The sequence below is a fragment of the Xiphophorus hellerii genome, chromosome 20 (assembly GCF_003331165.1).
Source record: "Xiphophorus hellerii strain 12219 chromosome 20, Xiphophorus_hellerii-4.1, whole genome shotgun sequence".
NCBI classification, from domain to species: domain Eukaryota; kingdom Metazoa; phylum Chordata; class Actinopteri; order Cyprinodontiformes; family Poeciliidae; genus Xiphophorus; species Xiphophorus hellerii.
The window spans coordinates 22,291,611-22,311,899 of NC_045691.1; the positions used below are offsets into that span (position 1 = coordinate 22,291,611).

The following is a 20,289-nucleotide window of genomic DNA, read 5'->3' on the forward strand; positions in this document are numbered from 1 at the left end:
AGTACTCTAAAAAAGCAGATTGTTTTTTCAACAAATTTGCAAAAAACTCAAAAACATTTTGCCACATTGTCATAATGAGGTACTGGTGTAAATAATTTTGAGGAAAAAAATATTAATTTAACACAAATATCCTGCCTCATGCTAACAACATAACCAAACAGAGTGGTGAGTTGTTTACAGAGTTGGGCATGTTTAGATTTTCTCAATCTGTCTCTCTGCTCTTATTTGAAAAATGAACTCAATCATGATTTAGTTTGAAGCACACATAGTGTATAACCTCAGCACAGAGATCGCTCTCGTCCCGAAGCAGTGGAAAGTAAAAGGGAAAGAGTGGAAGTGGCAAGCATCAGGAGTCCACAGGGCTGGAGGCTGTGAGATAGAGCAGCAGGCAAGATCTTAAAAGGAAGGTGTGGCTGTTCTAATGTTTTGATTAACAGTCGCAAATTCCCTTTAAATCCAGTCTGCTGGGTGTTCTGTGCCGGCGGCAGGCTGAGGAGGTGCAGGAAGGATGGAGGAAAGAGGGACATACTAAAGAAAAAGAAAAGAGTAGCACACATTTGCCATTTACAGCTAAAAGACGAAAAAATGTGAGTGACGACAAGTTTCAGGAAAGCCTCTGGAGAGTAGCTTTATTTTTGTGTTTATAGAGGCAGCAAAAACTTCAAAGATCTATAGCATATTTTGTTTGGTAGGAAGGTAGTAATCTTCAGCTGAAAGTAAAAACAAATACTCTATATCCACTCTACTGCTCTTGTTCCTGTTGACACTGTTATATGAAGCCGTGGCTTTAGGGCTTCTTTTCTACATATTGCAGAACAGCTGTTGTTGCAAAGCTCCTGCTGTGTCTGGATTTGTGTGAAAACAAGAGAAAACTGAGGAATGTTGAAATTCACAGCTGATATGCTTTTTTTTACATTTGTGCATTATCTGCTTTTCTCTTTGGTTTTATATGCCAGCTAGTGTTTTCGTAAATGTGATTTTTTTTTGCTCAAGAAGTTCTACAGAGAGAGTTTTAGTGCATAGTCTTCTGAGTTGCACAACATCTTCGCAATGTCGGCGTGTTCATTAGTGATGTTACAAAATACTTTTTGAAATGCAATATTTGTTGTTGTACGTCATATATACACATTTGCTTTCCAATGAAATATTCATTATATTTGACAAAGTCTGGCAGTGGTAGATTTCATCATCTGACAAGATTTTGCTGGTAAAAGTTGGTGCTAAACGCAATCATATCACCGTCTCATTTGTTATTATTCAGCAATTTCAGCAATGTTACTTAACTAAATAAATATTCATATTTTTAAAGGTAAAAGAGCTCTATTAGTTGCAAAGAGACTGCTGAATTGAGGGATGTCACCAAGAATTAAGACTAAGTTGAGAAAAATAATTAATATTTTTATCACTTTTAACTGCTTTTGTAATAAATAATTATTTAAAACAATATCATCTAAAGCTTTAGTTGTCAATTTGCTATAGCTTTTTCAAGTCAGAATGACTATTGTTACCAGCAGTTTATCTTAATAAATACTCTGTTTTAGAGTTACTAAATTCAGTAGAAATTCACTGAGAAACATTAAGAAAAGAATATATGCTCACTCCAGCCTCAACACAGCTTCAGTACCTACAAATGTGTATCCTTGGATATGTTTAGCTTCACATAATGTAGGAGAGAATGAAGAATTGTCTTTATTTCTTACATTTACGATGGCTTCTTTGGTCTGGGCCATGTCTGAAATGACACCATCTGTGATGATTAGGAGGACAAAGTACTGAGAGCCGTCCTGCACTGCCGCTGCATATCTGCCCACAGATAAAATCGCACATTAGGAGATCATTTGTTATTCACTATAGAAACCAAACAAGCCTGAAATTTGGATTTACTCACACATTTATCAAAACAATCAATAAATCCAAAATTCTAATTCATCTGAAGAAGAACTTGTTTCAGTTCTTATCACACACAAAACGTTTTTTGTGCTGATGTGTGAAAAAAGAAAAGGAATATTCAAATATGCAATGGTCAGATAACACAGACATGTTTAAAGCAGGATGTTTATATTCTGTTTTACAAATTAGATTCATAGATCAAACAATTATTGGTGCATTAGTGCAAATTTTAAATACTGACTATTATTCTTTTAGTACCACAAAAGATTGTTGTAATTTTAGAAGTACAACTTACTTTAAAAACTCAAGTATCAAAAAACAAAAACAAGTTCAAATGACAAATAAATGTTATCATTTTTGTGATCTATAAAAAGATTAAAAGAAACTTATAATTTGGCTGTTTTTCATATTTTGAAAACTATTTTAAAATGAACTAGTATTTCTGGCAAACACAATCAAAGAGATGGCTCATTTTCTCATTCTGAAACCAGATGTCCTCATCAAGGCAAGAGCTCCAAATTACAGACAGGCTGCCAGAGCGTCCAGGGCACATAATCCTGCTGTGGGAGGACACCGCCAGTGATGGGCTGCTGCCATTAGATGGATGTGCTAGATTATTAAGAGTGTTTTGATAGAGTGAATGTCGTGTCCTGAGACTTCCCAGCAGAGCATTTAATCGAAATGACCAACAATATAGTTTTGCAGAGCGGAGAAAGTGAAAATAATGACTTGCATTCATGGCTCAGTTAAAGCCGTTGACACAGTTTGATTGGAGAAATCAAACTAGATTAATTTCCTGTAAAATGGTTACACTTTTTACAAAACAAATCTTGTAACCTGGTTTCTATGGTGTTTCCTCATGTCTAAAATGACCTAGAACCTGGGAAAATATGTAAGCAGGGTAATTAAGACGCACGTAGACGAGTTTAGCAAACATTCAGAAAGAGTATTTACAAGCAAATGGCCACATCCCTCAGACAGCTAAAACCTTGATACATTTGAACACTTGAACAACACTTATATTCAGATACATTCATCAGAGTAACATTTTCATGGACTGCTTTTGGCAGCAAAACTCTTGAGGATAACAGGGAGCGATAAGAGAATTATAGCAGACAACATTATGTGACACCTTAAAAAAACTGATGATTTTAACACAGCAGAGCACTAAAGCTTTTGAGAGTTTTCTGCAAGCTGCTCCATATGTACCATGTAAAGTTGACACTAATCCAAGTACAGATTACACTAAATTGAGAAGTTTTTACAATGCAGTGACCACAGTGTTTAAAATAAACTTCATACTACAAATCTCTCACTCACACTGCATCCTGATGTCTATCGATCAATAAGAGCTAGACTTGTGGAAGCAATGTTAAGAAAACAAAACAACAAATTTGTGTTCAGTCAGAAAAATTATTTTAACAAGGCTACTAACAGAACATTTTCCTTTTTTCTTCACTCAGATTTCAGGGAAATAATGGTTCATTAGTCATCACTCGCATCCTAAGCCGAGTGCTTTATGGTAGGAATTGCTAATTTTTCTGATCCCAGTCAAAGCAGTTATGCAAGGCAATAATATGTTTCTCTCTGTGTTCTGTTTTCAAGCACTGAAGAAACATGTTCACAAATATAGGTTGTACATCTCTATGTGTGACACTGGTTCAGTGTACATAGTACAAAATAGCACCAATCAAACATTCAACTTTAGCTTCATTTAATACATGTGGCAGCCATATTGGCTACAAAACCCAGCCATATTTTCTAAATTAGAGCTCAGACTGTGTAAAAGGTGACTGGGAATAACATAAAAAACTGACTTTATTCATTTATTTACTAAACTTTATTTCACCAGGAAAATCCTATTGAGATAAAAATCTCTTCTGGAAAAGAATCCTGGCCAAGACTGGCAGCAGAATACAGAGCTGCATTCTGCACAAACACAATGCAACACAACAATCCTGCTTCAGGAGAGTCATGTCAAGTCAGTAGGCAGCCCTTCAGTTTGAATGTGTGAGGACTGTGTTTAGACTGCTTAAACCAATGCAGGTGCAGTTGTCACAGACCACTTCTGAAAGTGATCTGAAGAACTCTGACCTCAAAACAAGTTCATGCACATCTGGATAAAGGCTGGAAATTATTTGAGGCTAATGGGCTTTAAGACCTTTTACCAATAGAAAGTCTGGGAGACTATTACTAACCTGGAGCTCTTGCCAACATGTGTCTGATTATGATGAAATATTTTTTTTTCTCTTTTCACACAATTGTATTTATTTATTGTTTTAATTTATGAAACCAAACTCAATTTACTTTAAATTTTTATAATTTATTTTGAATGAAAAAGAAAAGGCGACATCAATTCGCTGGATATTTGATTTCAAAACAAATCAAACATCAAATATTTGTTTAATTTGTACTCCAGTTTAGTGAGAAGAAAATTTAATTACCCAAAGGTGCACCAAACAACAAATTGTGAAAATGTGTTTCTTCTTTAAAGAACCCAGAATCCAGATTGACGCACGATTTAAACAGATTTCTGCTACTGACTGTTGGATGTCACTGTATGACTCTGTGCTTTATATTGCATTAATAACGTATTCCTAATAAACAATTTGAGACAATAAAACTGCATTTTTTGGCAGATTGCAGAAAATAAATGAAAGTAAAATCAAAGTTTAAAAATGTTAATGTGCATGTATGTTTTTATAATTTGAACAACTGAAATGCATGTAGATTACTAATGACAGTATGTAAGACAATATAAATTACTCACATGTCTATTTAACAGTCTTAAAACCTTAAATAAAATGATGTTTGCTGTGCAGTGTTTCTCATGATGGTAATAACATAATTTAACTAATGTCAAAAATAATAGTCAAAGGAGCCACAAGGTTTAGCTTAGTTAGATTATCAAGTAGAAGTTAATTTATTTCAGTCAATTAAATGAAAATTTTAATTGCTTATTCAGTACACACACATTATCTACTCCAAGTCTTTTTTTTTCCAACTGTGATAATTATAGCCTACAACTGATGCTGATGTGAAATTAAGTTCCACTGAATACTGACATGACAGACTTGACAGTCGTCCAGCAGGCAGCCATTGACACCCTCCTCAGGAACAGTTAATCACAATATTCATGGTTAAAGAACCTGGTAGCTCAAAGCAAACGCTACTGATCTACATCTTAAGAGCATGAATGTAATGATCAGCATTGGCGTTTTGTGTTGGTGGATCATAACCAGGTTGTAAAAAAAAAGAAAAGACCCAGAAGAAAATGAACAAACAGAAGAAACAAACTGAGCTGACAGTTCAAAAAGAACTGAGTGAAATGTCAAGCAGGCTTTTCATTGTACAAAAAGTTAAACTCAAGTGGAGGCTGCTTGACACAGGGAGGGCTAACAGTCAAACATTTGATGCACTGAAGCGCAGGTTGTTTGAGCTTCTATTCAATTAATTACCTACTCAAAGCTTTTTTTCCTCTACAGTTTCTTCTTTTAGCATTTTAAAGTGACTCTTGTGATGTGTTTATAATTAATATAATAAAATATAAATACTGTTTTTCCAAACTTAGGACTTTGTTATGAACTGTTTTATTGACAGGTTAAGCTGTAGCAGAGCTACAGACAGCCTGCCTCTATGTCACACTGCAATAATCCAGTAATTCATTCATTTTATGCAATTATTACTTTTTGATAGTCCAATACTTCTGTATTAAAATTTATTTCTTGTTGGTTTCATATGAACTCTGTATTCTAAACCTGAAATTTGAGTTGTCAGCTGTAAGCCACTATACACTAAATTAACTTTGTAATGATATTTTAATTTATTTAGTTCAACTTGTCAGAGCAAACAACCTAAAGGAGCAGCTATACTAAACAAGAGCGAGCACTGAACAAGCACATCATATTTGTATTTGTACGGATTACAGAATTCCTTTTAGCTAAACAAATAAAAGGGATAACCTTGGTCTACTTGCAAAAAAGTGTTCCACATTTTTTTATGGCTAAAACATCCATGCAGTATTAAATATTTGCACCAAATGAACTGAAATTTAACAGTGTTTTTCTAGTCATGCTGACTTGCTTCACCCTTGAACATGCATCCAGTATGCAACTTTTGTAAAATTGCTACTCTACCCACTGAGTCACAGTTACCCATGAACAGCAGCAATACAAACAGGTGAAGATGTCACAAATAGTTCAACACCTGGCAACATGGTTCACTATTGGAGCAAAGTTGGTTGGCCCGTATAATTGAACTGTCTTCAGACTTTGATGGTATGCCTCTAGGATCCCTTCTATACCATTGCAATAAGGATTTTCCATGTTTCCATTCTGAAAATGATCAAAGCAAACACAAGGTATGTGATTATTAAGGCCTATAGAAACAATTCTGAAACAAAACAAATAAATCTTCACAAACTATTTCAGTGTAGATGCCTTACACAGGTTCGTTATATATACAATATACAAGAGCTAACAATAGACCTAATAGATTAACTAAATATTTATGGCAGAAATAATATCCAAATCAATCAATCAATTAATGTCTACAAGAAACAATTGACAGTTTGAAAAATCAAATGAATGGAGTTATTTTGAATAAAAGGAGATTCACCAGTGGAAACTCGTGAGACACTCGCCCATCAGGAGGCAGTTTTGCTCCAAAGCCTAAAGCTGGAAACATCTTGTCGCTGTCGTAGTCCTGAATGATTTCCCCAACAGCCTTCAGGGCCATGGCATAGGCGTTCAGCTGGTAAGGGTTCATGTAGTGCAATGAAGTAGATTGGGAAGGATTACCTGTGGATAAATGAAACAGAATCCAATGATCCCCTCTGAAAACCCTATTGTTCGTTGGTTTGGACCTGTCCTAGTTTGTGGATGAGCTAAGCCATACAACAATAAATGTGCACTGGACAGACTGAATAATCAGCTCCCATTAATGATTGTTCCTCTTGAGTTGCTGCAGGAAGTAGAGTCTCTGCTGTAAGGTAAACCACAGTATAGTGTTGTCAATTATTCAACCATAATAAATGACAACAGGTTCATACTTATGGCTTAGAAATGCATTTTGGCAGTGAAAAGTTGTACCTGTATGTACTGCAGCTGTTGATCCCACATCTTTGATAGGCCAGTTATGGTCTTATGGTGTATTCACACCAAATGCGTTTTCGTTGTCAGGTCTACATTCAAAGTCTATGTGGAGCATCGGACGTGTCAAACGCTCAAAATGCTCCAAAAGGCTCAAATTGCGCCTCGCTAGAAGCTCAAAATGCGCCGCAACAGCCCTCAACGTGCCTCCACATAGAGTTTGAATGTAAACTAGAGGCGCCTGACACTCAAAACGCGTTTGGTGTGAACGCACCATTACACTGACCACCTGAATGATTCCTTCAGTGATGATATGCCACTAGGTTTTTACAGCCCAGCATTTCTGATATGTGTCAAATACAACCACTTAGATTGAAAATGACAAGAGTTTCACTTTTCATCGTTTACTGAAAAATGGCAGTGATTTGAAGTGTTGCACATTTTTCATCGGTAAAGAGTAGAAACTTATTCGTCTAATTAACTTTATTTTCTAATCGGGAGAGCTTTTCCCACACATAACTTCCAAGATAGAAGCACCTGTAAGAATTAATTGCATTGGTATTCAGTGGTTCCACAGTGTGAGGATTAAAACTTGTAACATCATATCCTTCTCCCTGATGAGTGCACCAGCAGAACATTTAGCAGGAGGAAATCCCCAGAGAAGGCTTTGACTTACTGAGCAGTGATTGTATACAGTGTCCATGACAGCACCGTCTTTCTGTTTGCAAGATTGATTCTAAATATGAACATGTCACAGTCAGATATTCCCCTCAATTTATTCCTTCCCTCCTTACCAAACACACGCTTTGAAGTTGTAATCACTCACCATTAGATGCTGTGAAATCAATGGCCACAGTGAAATTGATCTGCGTTCTGGAAGCGGCAAAAAAAAAAAAAAAAGAAGCAAATCAACAGGGACCAGACAGTCATATTCAAAATTAATGCACTCTCACCCCCACAATCTGTGACACAATAGAAACTATTTTCCTCAGAACAATTAAAAGGGTATTGTACAAACCAGATAATGGCTATACTTTTATTCAACAGGACTTTATTTATTATTCACTTTCCTAAACCTATAACAACACTGTTACAGCGCAAACAGCAGCCACTCATTTGGCAATTAAAATTTAGGACATGATATCCAAGGTATCTGACTTTCACCTTCTCAATGAAAGACTAGAGGAGCATGTGAGAGACCAAGCCTGGTAACAAGCTATTAGACTGATGGAGCACTTAAGAGCAAATCATAATCCAATTTTCCCTGCTGACGAAGCTTTCCCCCTCTACGTCTTGCTAATTTACGACAAAATGAGGCCCTAAGGGGCTTAAATGACAGCCTCTCGTTATCTAGAAAAGTCACCAGAGAGAACAGCAAAAGAACGATGATAAAATGAACGTGTTTAATATTCCCATTAACCTTTCAGCTTGGCGTGAGGACTGTAATGTTCCACAGCCTGACCGTGCCAACATAATTAAAGTTAATTTTATTAATTAATTAACTTTTTTCTGAATGAGGTTAGCAAATGGTTCATCTGCAAGAAGAAATAAAAAAAGGTTTCCCAGTGATTCTCTTTTTTTTCATCTGAATTTTCTTTCTTTTGTAGCCAACGGTTACTTTATACCATCTTTCTTTGAGATTTTTAGGGTTTCAGTTATTTTATTTTTTTAATTTACACTTTAAAAGTAATGTTTCTTTTAATAAAGATTATTTTTATGCATTTCAGAAGGGGGGAAAGCTAAATACCAACCAGTTTCCCCATAACATCAATTAACTCATGTTAGATGTTTTTTTCTTTTTCATCCATTTGTATATATATCTGAAGTGAGGTCACTAAAGCTTAAGATTATTGTATCATAAATCCACCAAAGCTGAAAGCTGTCAGCAAAATCTGTCACACTTGTCAGTTCTGCCACAGGACATAAAAACCACTGACAGTTTCCCTGCTGTGAAGAGACAGCTGAGATCGAAGCACCGTCCAGCCTGCTTGGAAAGTATCACTTTACCTGAGAAATACTTCATATGCACAAGCCATCTCTAGCGCTAAAGCTAACCTGAGGTTCAAGGGCTGCTAGACCCTTTAAGGAGAATTTAACTTTAATTCATAAAAATTATATGTATATTTATGTGTACTTCTAAATAGGACCCACAAATTCAGACAAAACATTGTAAGTACAGCAGCACAGTGCCCTGCCTCGTTTCTCAAGAGTATGACCAACTGTGAGAATACATCTTAAGTCCAGATTGCCTTGCTCTAAGGCGTCACTGTGCAGAGAAAGATGAGGAAAAATCTGCAAGTAATAATGTGGATATCATTTTCCTATCATGGGCACAGCTGGAAAAAAATGTCTATTTGATGTTTTTTTTTTTTTTTCCATTTGTGCAAAAAGTCATTTCCACTCACCCTCCTTTGATGTAATCTAGGAAGGTGAACTCTGACTCAACAGAGAATGAGAGTAGGGTCACCTGTGAATCATAAAGAAGGAGAAAGAATTGATTAGACTCATTGGCGTTGGTGTTTTCCTCCTAATACATCCTACACCTCCGCATATTGACTCAAATCATCCCATCGAATCAGAATGAAAGGAAACTGCCTTTCAAATAATTGAATTATTTGCAATGCCAAAGGACAAGTTTGAAGAGTAGATGGGATGCATTTGTATGCATTACTCACTCCAGCAGATGTGTTTGGGTAAGCTGTGTGAAAAGTGATGTCTCAATTGGTCGTTGGTATCACTCATCTTTCTGATGTCTTTCAAGTTCCTCAGAGTTTTCCTCAATTTGTGCCTCTTACATGTTTTTTTCCCCACAACCAGTCACATATAATTCACTATAATTTTTTTCCCACGTAACTTTCTTTTCATTCTGCCTTACTGTCATATTTTCCATGCAATAATACATCTGAGCAAATCAACTCTTTAATCTTGTACATACTTTTTCCCCAGACAGAAGAAAATGTGCCTCTTTTAATACAACAAAAGAAAACCAACACTGAACAGAGGAAAGAGAGAAGAAGTCTTAGTTTCTGAAGCCATACTCACTGTTCCTGAGTTAACATATTTCTTTTTCTTCATTTTCTTCTTGGTGTTAATCACCTAAGTAGATAAAAAGATTAAAAAGCATTAGGTGCAGGTGATATTCTTTTACAACTCCTTAAAACTTGATTGGCAATACTATAAATATGTATACATTTTAGATATAATGATAAGTTAAAATGGATTCTCAAGTGGAATAGGTTTAATGCACGCGACTAACATTAAGCTGCATTCTTGCGAATGAAGAACAAGAGAGAAATGCCAATTCAGACACCAAAGACGTCTCAGCTCATTACCTCAATTCTCAATGGCTGCAAGGCATGGAAGTGACAGCCCCTAATTTAACATGGAGGGATGGCAATTTGTCTGACACACCAAACAATCTGCTGATGCAAAAACTAAAGGGCCTTTCAGTCTCACTGGGAGGTAAAGAAGAATCAAATGCAGAGCATAATGGAGCTGACATCTAAAAGACAGGTATTTGTCCTTCGCTGAAGGCCACCAACCCACAGGGGCACATAAGCATCGACACGTCGTTTATTCTTGGTAAGATTCTGACTTTTAATTCCCGCTCAAAGATTTCAGCTCATTTTGATTGGTAGATTTTAAAGCATAGCTCAAAGAATTGTGGTTGTAAAACCATCACATAATGTGATAAATTGTTAAATGTATATCAAAAGTCATGGTTTGGATAAACATGAAATATACTCATGTCATTTTTATGTCCTAAAATGGGATTTTCATGAAAAATGTTCAGATCTAAATTGCATCCTAAGCTTTCCATTGAAAAATAAAATGCTCAGAAATGAACATTTAAAGCATCAATTAAATCGCTGCATTGTTTTTCTATTAATTTTGCTTCATGCTGCTGATAATAATTATATTTATATGCAAGTAAGCAGACCACCAATTACAAAGAGAAAAACAAAAAAATAAAGTAAATCAGGTTTTATTGAATGTATTGCAGATCACGGAAGGTGGAGAGACATTAAGACTGACAATAAAAAAGCTCAAGAAAACACTAATAAAAATTTTCTCAGTGTTTCTCTGTTTCTCTTTAAAACATTTATTTTTTTTGGTTCATTTCATAGAATAGAGAATGTCCATGGAGAGAAAAGAACTAACGTTTATGGAAAGCAGTGTAACATGGTTGTCAAATGATGGAAGTGTCAAACATATCGGTCACGAGATCCAGATATCTCCCACACTGGGATTCCGTGTTTCAGGATCGAACAGACATATTGCTGAACAGTGGGAACAGCGAGATGACTCACCTCATACACATTGAACTGACTTTGCCCTCGAGCTAGCTCTCGGTAGCTGGTCGTGAAATCCCCGATGAAGTCATGGCTTGGGAGGAAAAAGTGAGAAGAAAACAAAACGAAGGAAAACAGGAAAGGAAAAACAAACTTAAACTCCAGAAGTGAAGTTTTTATTCTGATCAGGGGGTGGGGGGTTGTATTGTTTGCATGTCAAAGCGTGTTGTTGCATTGAATTGTTTGTGAATATGAAAAATAAGTATTTACAATCACCTGCCATCCCGGTCCCAGTCATACACCTCCACCTTGATTGTTCTGTGCAAAGAAAACACTCAAGTCAGAAAACATTTGCACATGATTGTTTTCAAAATAGCATGTTCTTCAGCTCTCTTAGACATCTAAGGTCGAGCATTACATTTTATGCAAAGTTTTTGCAAATAAAATATATAATATTAAGTTATTTAATTATTATTTTACATGTTGGCCATGATATTAGCAGTTTCCTTCTTAGGAAGCACTTGAACATTTGTTATTTTGTTAAATTACAATCCATACAGCGTAAATTTACTTTATTCTGATTATATGTAGTTGAGGAATATAAAATAATGTATAATTTTTGATTGTGTAAAAATTTATACAAGCTTTCTAAAAAAAAAAATAAAAAAAAATTTACTGTGACAATGCATTTACTGCTTGTGACAATGCATTTACTGCATTGTCACATTATCCAACGCAACCTTTAAAAATAACCTGAGAAGAAAATGATTCCTACTAAAACCACATATATTATATGAAAGCCTGAGAAGTGTGTTTTAGAACATTAGCAACTAAACATCCTCATGAAGCACAAAGACCATAACAGAGATGTAAAAAATACAACTAACAAAGCAAAGATACATCTGGAGGAGCTTTAGAGAGACACAGCTCAGGTGTGGGAAACTACTTAAAGGACATCCACTGGTTGTGCACTCCAAAGATCTGGTCTTTATGAAACAGTGACAAGAAGAAAGTTGTTTTCCTTGATAGAAAGCCAGGAGAATGTGAGAAGTGTGGAAGAAGGGTCGCTGAACAGACCGTCTCCACTATGAAACATGTTGTTGGGAGTATCGTTCTCTGCAGCAGGGAAAAGAAACCAGCAGATGATGGACCCTAAACATACAGCTAGAGCTACAGGACACAGGTTTATATTGAAGGACATGTAACGTGTAATTGTCTTTAATAGACTTTCTCTATCCACTCTGACAGGCTGGAGTTACTGTGCAAGGAGATCAGGCAGAAATTTCAGTCTCTAGATGTGGATCTATAACTCAAGCAAATGTACAAAGTACAGATTCAAGTAGGTATAAAGTAGATGCATGTGTCACACACGCAAAATTAAACCTTTAATCTACTTTCCACTCATGTTTGCCTGTCACATAAAATCTCACTAAAATACACCAAAGTGACCTGACAATACTTGAAGACATTAAAAGGAGTATGAAAACTTCCCAAAGTGCTGTGGAATGCTTCTAATCTTCTAATCAACAAAGACATGAAATGTTCTGCTGCAGCTGCAGAATAAGGCTGAACAGCAGGGTGCATCATGTGGGGGGGTGAAATTATATAAAGCTGTTGCTCTGCAACAGACTCTGCAGCACATGCTTGCTTCCACCACTCAAAACTCACATCAACATTTTACACAAATGCTGCAGAAAGTGCTTTTGCAGACATAAAAGGGACAAAACTTTACTTGGCACTTTCATTCCATAGTCATATTGATCCCGCTTCTGCTTCCCTTCTCTCTTCTTCCGCCTCAACCAAGCACCGACACCTTCCAGATCCAAAGAAACCAGAATCAAGTGATACATCATAGAGGCTTTCCTGCAACTAAGGGACTGAGATGCCTGTTAGAAGCTCAGCTTCCTCCTTACCATCTGGCACATGCTGTTTCACACTGAAGGTTTGTTCTTTTGAGGATGTGAGCTAAAGAAAATCCGCTTGTCATCCCAATACATATGTGGCCCTTCTCCACCAATGTGGGAAAGGAGAACATACAGAAAGTGACAGCAGGAAAGAAGTAAAAATAACAGACTGAAGCATATTTCCTTTCACGAGCCTAAGCACAGGAACAAATCAAAAGCAGGTGCTGATGTTTATTCGCACACCGATATGTTAATGAAGGACCTACAGTAGATACTTCTATCGTCACTCAAGTCATTTATCAAATTTTCCTTTTTTAAGATCTGTGTATCTTATCTTACAGGTGCTTAGAAGTACTCTTGAGCTTAGATCCTTGAGTTCCTGTTGTGGATCCAGAAGATAATCTTCTCTAAATTTTTGAGACATCTTTCATTAATCATGACTGAAGTTCAAGAAAAGACACCAGTTGAAGGATTATATTCATCGGTGGCTTCTATTTCCTTGTTTTTGTTTTTTCTTCTTGAACCAAAATGGTTTATTTGAGTAATCCAAGAGCACATAATGTAAAATATTTGTTCAGAATTTGCAGTGAATAACTGTATCACCCACACTAAAAGCAAGTAATTCTCCAGGTGGTTGACAATGGAGCTATAAAAAGATGCAGAACTTACTCCTTTCACTTGATAGTTACTGACCAAAGTAGTCAGCACTCTGAAACACTTCCAGCTTCGATTGTTTCTCTTCACCCTCCCACATGTATCTCCATTAACTCATCTGCAACAGGGTCTGTGACATATTGGATTTCTTTATTTCTTCTGTAACAGAGTAAATATCCTTGCCCTTGTTGTGTGCGATCTATTACTCCCCTCTCATTAGCTTCTATCTCCTTGTTTCAAACTCAGTCAAATCCTTTCCTGTCTTCTCTTGTTTAATACAACAGCAATGCACATCAAGGCAGTGTAACCACCTGAATGAAACATGCTTCCTTAAAACTGACAGCTGTCTACTATTGCACATCTCTCAAACCACTAAATAGTTTTTTAAAATTATTTTTCTAATGAAGTCTAAAGTATTTCTAAACAAAACTGAAAGCCAACATAACAGAAAACAATTTGTGCATCAAATGTAGTTCCTTGCAAAAGTATTTAACTTAACTTTTTAGCATTTTGTTTTATCACAGCAACAAAATATTATGTATTTTGTTGGTATTTTATATATTTCATTGACACAATGCAAAAGATCCCAAACATGCTGTCAACTTCTCAGTAACTTTCTTTTTGACTTGTCTGATGTGTTCATTAGTGTTCACGATTCTGTTTTGTCTCCATTTCTCAAGGGTTTAACAAACGTCTAAGGCCTTCACAGAACACCCGTATTTATGCTGACATCAGCTTGCACTTTAGGAAGACTCTGTTTGCTAATTAGGCGATTTTAAAAGATAAAATGCCCAGAAGTATCAGGTCAACAATCTTCCTCAATGACTTAGGGGTATCAGTGAACAGATGGCAGATTGCAAATGTTTAACACTCTTCTGACGTGTAAAGATTTTTATTTGAAGCAAATTTGTATTCACTTCATAATACTGCAATGCTTTGTGTTGCTCTATCACATAAAATCCTAAGAGAATACTTTGAAGATATCAGAGCAGCAATGTATCCACTTTGAAAAATGTAGGGCACTTTTTGTTAACTTGTTCAAGCCTTAGATCTTACTCTTAAGTACCAAAAATAAAAGAGGCAAGTCCAAACCAAAGTATATCAATCTGTGCAATTCACTGCTGGGTGATGCAATACAATTGTGTGCAGCCTTGAATTAATGTACGTATCTTTATTTTCTATTGAACATATCAGCGTTTTCAGTCAAAATTTGATTGTTTTTATTTGCATAGGTATGATGAAATAAAGGTGAGGACTGGTGAAGTCATAGCATGACTTATTTGATGAAGAGGTCATATTTTGATTCCAGATTTTACAAGGACAAGACGGCATGTTTTGTTTGGTAGATTAAACTGCTTTTATGAAAACAGTCTGCATTGAACACATTTTTCACCTCTGCAGGGGAAACACAAACAGAAAGCTTTCCATTACTTGACAGACGTGAACAGCAATTATGCAACCTAAAAAGCTGTGTTTGGCAAATACCTATGGCGTGTATATTATACACAGTTATCTAAGGCATATATATGGACGGATACACATCAAAGTGAGGAATTTGTGAAAATATTGGTGGAACATCTCAGGACATCAGCCAATAAATTGAGAGACCTTGAAACAAATGAGACCCTGATCACACCGTGTACTGCGCTGCAACATTGCTTAAGGACATTAAATAATGTTTTGGAGTGGTCATCATAAAGCCACATTATAAATGGGGTGTGTGAGCAGGGTGGCCTACAAACCTACTTCAGCTACAACAGATTTGGTGGGAAGAATGGGACAAACTTTCAGCAAGCAATATGAAAACTGTCTCTGTGTAGTTATTCTGGCCTGTAGCACTTTGAAATAATTATTGTAATCCTATCAGATCTAAAGCAGGAATGGTAAGCAAGAAAAAAAAACTTCATGTCTTCTAATACAGTTAAATGTACAAGTCAGGTATCATCTTTGTGCTTATGTTAACATGAACAAAAATATAACCAAGCACCACCAGGAAATTTAATCACAATCACACAAATTTAAAACTTCTCTTAGCCGATGTGCTGATGTTTCAAGATGCTCCATGTCAAATTTCTTTCCACAGTGGGTGTGTGAGCATCTTAAGCATTTTTTTAAGTGTGTTTGTTTGGCACAGAAACATTTCAGGAAGAACCTTTTATGCCCATGTATAGCTTAATCTGACAAAATAAAAACATTTTGGACTGGTGTACAATTTACCACCTGATAAGTTTCATCCATTTTTACCAAAGCTTCATGTTTCCTAAATGTGGCAACCCTATATATCCATAAATTAAGTCTGTTAGGGATTTATCTCAGCTTTCTTTCTCGCACACCAGGCTCTCAGCAGTTTCCGTAATTAGTTTGACTGCATACAAACAAGATAAGGCAGACACCTTTGAGAGAGACAGAGATGAGAAAGGAAAGTTAGAAAAATGGATTGAATATTCCTTGTGAAATATGTGCCCCCATAAAGGCAATCTGCCTGTCACTCTATCCTTTCATCTATCCTCAAAGTTCCTTCAAGATTTATCTTGTTTTCTTCACATCACTGTCTTTTTAAATTAGAAATATGCAGATAAGCTTTGAGAAAAGTGAATTCTTATCATCATTGACTAAACAAGTTTGCATTAATAATGTGCCTGCTGGGAAAAAAGCAACCCTGCATTTTCATTATTATTATTATTATTATTTATTTTTATTTTTTTGTAGATTCTTTTTTTGCTGTTTTCAGTGACACATTAAAGCAAAACAACATTTAATATTTCTCCTCTGAACATTCAGCATATGCCGCTATTAAAGTATTTAACAGAGTGGGTTGAAAATGTTTCCTTTTCCATTAAACTTTTCCCTATTTTCTCACTTTACCTCCAAATGTCAGGGCATTTTACAAGATTTTGGTAATGGTTCAATAGAAAGCAGTTTCTGATTGTGGAGTAGAAGAAAAATATTCACTGGTGTCACAGAAACCAGTGAATCTAAAAAAATACAGTATTTTGCACCTCCGAGTAAATACTGTAGTAGAACATCAATTTAATTGCATTTACAGCTGCATGTTTTATAGTAAGTCCACACATAAACATATAAAAATGTCTGCTGAAACGTCAAAAGAGCTGCAAAACAACTCATGCTCAGTCAGACTGGATGGAGCACGTCTCTGATTATAAACTACCATGTTCTGTCTCGGGCTCTAAATTTGATTTAGAACGTGGCTTTGATTGGAAAAATATAATGAGCTCCTATGTCCCTGTTAATGATTGGCATACCCACAGCGTGATGCCACCACCACAACGGTTTACAGTAAGGATAGTGTGTTTAAGGAGATGCCGAGGGTTATTTTTCTAGTTGGATTAGACTAGACAGACCCCTGAGGTGTTTATATGTTGTTTAACAATCAGGATTCTTTGGGTTGCACTTTTGATTAGGGGTATCAGAGTAAATGGGGGTGAACACAAATATATGTCATCCTTTTCAGGTATTCTTTATTAGATAGGCAAGACATAAAACACTTCAGGAAGCAACAGCTGATTATTTAAAATGCAATGTCTGTCTCTTATTTTAAAGAAAGTAGCTTAGGATGTAAAAACAGCTAAATCGTTTTATGCACTTTACCCCAACCTTTCTTACTAGGCATGGAGACAGAGAATAGGTAAAACCATTAGCTTCTAAATTCATTCTAAAGATGACAGCAGATATTTATGGCTTGTTCTAATGTACCAAGTTGTGAAAAAACTACCAATGCACACAGTTGTAGCAAAAATTCATAGGTTTGGATTCTTTTCCTTTAGTTAACTGCATTTTCACTTAAAATAAAACAACAAAAAAAACATTGACATATAGACTAACAGATCTGAAATATATGAATACATAGCACATAGCTACTTTGAGGTAAAAATGGTTGCAGAATAATTGTTTAACAGGTACAGATTCCTACTAGCTAAAGTATTTTTTATATTTGAACAGAGTGTGCTAATCACTCCACTTAGTACACTCACTGTCAGTTAGAAAACGTTAATAAGAGCTTTAATGACAGTCGACGGACTGAGCCGGCAGGAATCAGTGACAGTAGACACCATTCATGGTTAAAGTGTATTAATAATGTGGTAGAAGTAAAGGGGAAAGTGCAGTGTCAAATAAAAAAAACAGCAGAAGAGATAGAGCAGGGGGCAACTGTGTTGTACCTGTCATAGTCTCCATTGCAGAGTGCTCTCACTGGGATGGTAAAAGGCTGCCACACTGGATTTAATGTGTTCTTCACCACCTCTGTTTTGTGGCAGATAGTAAACCTAGAGGCAGAAGAGAATGAACATGAAAAAAGGATATCGTCAAAAAGAGTGTCGGGAAGAAATTTGATTCTTTGTTGCCTACAAAACCTGGAGGGAATGAAAGAGAGATGCACTAAATATGCAAAGAAGGGGGAGGAGTGTGTGGAGATACAGGGAAGAGATCAATCAGTCATATCTTGCAGTGACAGGAGAAATGCTTTAAATAGAGTTTTGTTTTCTTCTGGTCCCACGTCTCAGACCACAGAGACCAATTTAAAATTCTGCCCTGGCTTTTAAATTCTCCCCGTGGAGAAGAAGTGTGACAATGACCTGCAAATGGATTTTTCAGATATGTAAAATGTTTTGCAGAGAAGATACCACCCAAATACCCCCTTGAAAAGCAACAACATGTATCATGCTTCTGTTTTTGCCTTAATCCAAATCCCTGGCTTAGGTTGTTTGTGCTTGTTTGAGTGGCTGCAACCTTTTAATGTCCAATGACTCCTTTAACCACACAACTCTCCAATTTACACCGTTGCCTGGGATTTGTAGGAGACACACTTTCAGCAAGACTAGGGGGTCTATTCACACCCTGGTAATTTCTATTGAAAAAGGTTTTAGGAAAACCTGCAGACGATCTTTAGCCAGATACAGCTGACTTTGCTAGAAATACAAAGCCCTATGATCCACTGGGGAGTACTCTGAGAGGAGTGCTCCTCCTGTGAGGAGATTGGAGAGTGTTATGCATCTCTTAGTAAATTGCTTCTGCAATTGGCTGCTTTTACCTCATTAATGTAAAATGCAGATGCCGAGGTTTTGTTGTCCCCTCTTTCCATAAATTTTTACATTAATTGCCTCTTTTTCACGTTTGCAGTCCTGGATTCATTTATAAGTTGCACTATGAAAATTTTACTTGTGATTTGAAAAGGATACACAGGTCTTTTTATACATCCTCATATGATGTGCATGGCCCAATAACCACCGCAGATTTCCTCTCAGATTGTGCAAGAAAGGAACACAGTTTATCACATTAAATTTCTTCCACTTCACTTACTTTTATAATTTTTTTATTAGAGACATTTGAAAATTTAGAATTATTTTTTGAAAAAAAACCCCAAACTTGTAAGGATATGATTTTTTTGCTGGAACAAAGTCCATAAACTCTTTATATTCTGAGACAGACTATCTGAAAGTAATGCACAATTGTGAGCTGGAAGGAAAATAATTAATATTTTCAAATCCCTTACAAATAGAAATCTAGAAAGTGAATACATTTTATAAATAAAATTAAAGCCGCAAGTATTTTTGGGATGTGTTTCTACCACCTCTGAATGTCTAGCGACTAAAATTATTGCCACTTCTTATTTGTAAAATAGTTGGCCTATAAAATTCAGGCCTATACTTTGATTGGGTGATTCCAACACACCAAATGTTGCATTGTATCCTTTGACTTTATTTGTAGCTTTCACCATATCTAATCTGATGGTTAGAAAAGGGTTGCATGACATCCTGAAAAAGACAGAGTGATGCCAAACATTCTGACAAAGCAGAAAATGCCAAAATCAGATGAACTTACGTGCCATCCTCATTGCTTCTGTAGAAAACCATGAAAGGATCAGACTTGCCAAAAAAGTCCTTTTTGTCCAGCTTGTTGGCACAGAACTGCATGGTGGCACTGTCCTGCAGAAAAGCATAGACATTAGTGAAGGAAAGGCTCTTTAAGGTGTCACTTATAGTGACCTATCTTCCTTGAAGGTTCAAAATATCATGAGACTAAAGTGTATTAAGTGTTATCTTCTCAACAATCACACATTACCTAAAAATCTAAACAAAACACACATGTCCCACAATGCATTTTTAATGGAAATAAGCATTTTGGGATTTCATAATTTAAAATGCAAAAGCGATAAAAGAAAAATGTTTTTTACGACCTCAGATTGTAAAAAAAACAATGTGAGGTCCTTGCAGGTTTCTGTGCAAGGATTTTACATGTGGCCCCTGGATTCCCTTTTTAAAGAAAGAGAAACTTCTCTATAAAAAACGTGTCTGTAACAAAGGTAATGTCTCCTGTGCCACTGAGCAGAAGGATAATTTGGATTCCCACCTGGTAGTCAAAGCTGTCTCACCAGGTAAGTGTGTGTATGTTCACAGATGATATTTTGTTTTGGCTGAAGTTCTGACAAATCTAATTGAAACA

General features: G+C 36.1%; 1 protein-coding gene across 3 annotated transcripts in view; it reads right to left on the minus strand.

The window, feature by feature from the left end:
• Positions 1–20,289, minus strand: part of cpne5b (copine Vb) — a 119,852-nt gene that overhangs the window by 5,088 nt on the left and 94,475 nt on the right. For all 3 annotated transcript variants that reach the window (XM_032549559.1, XM_032549560.1, XM_032549562.1), the window contains 10 exons: positions 19,669–19,772; positions 18,009–18,113; positions 11,549–11,590; positions 11,291–11,366; positions 10,023–10,076; positions 9,386–9,447; positions 7,807–7,853; positions 6,508–6,689; positions 6,097–6,224; positions 1,701–1,803 (listed from right to left, as the gene is read on the minus strand). In XM_032549559.1, coding sequence (XP_032405450.1) covers positions 1,701–1,803; positions 6,097–6,224; positions 6,508–6,689; positions 7,807–7,853; positions 9,386–9,447; positions 10,023–10,076; positions 11,291–11,366; positions 11,549–11,590; positions 18,009–18,113; positions 19,669–19,772 — 903 coding nt within the window. The remainder of the gene's footprint in view (positions 1–1,700; positions 1,804–6,096; positions 6,225–6,507; positions 6,690–7,806; positions 7,854–9,385; positions 9,448–10,022; positions 10,077–11,290; positions 11,367–11,548; positions 11,591–18,008; positions 18,114–19,668; positions 19,773–20,289) is intronic.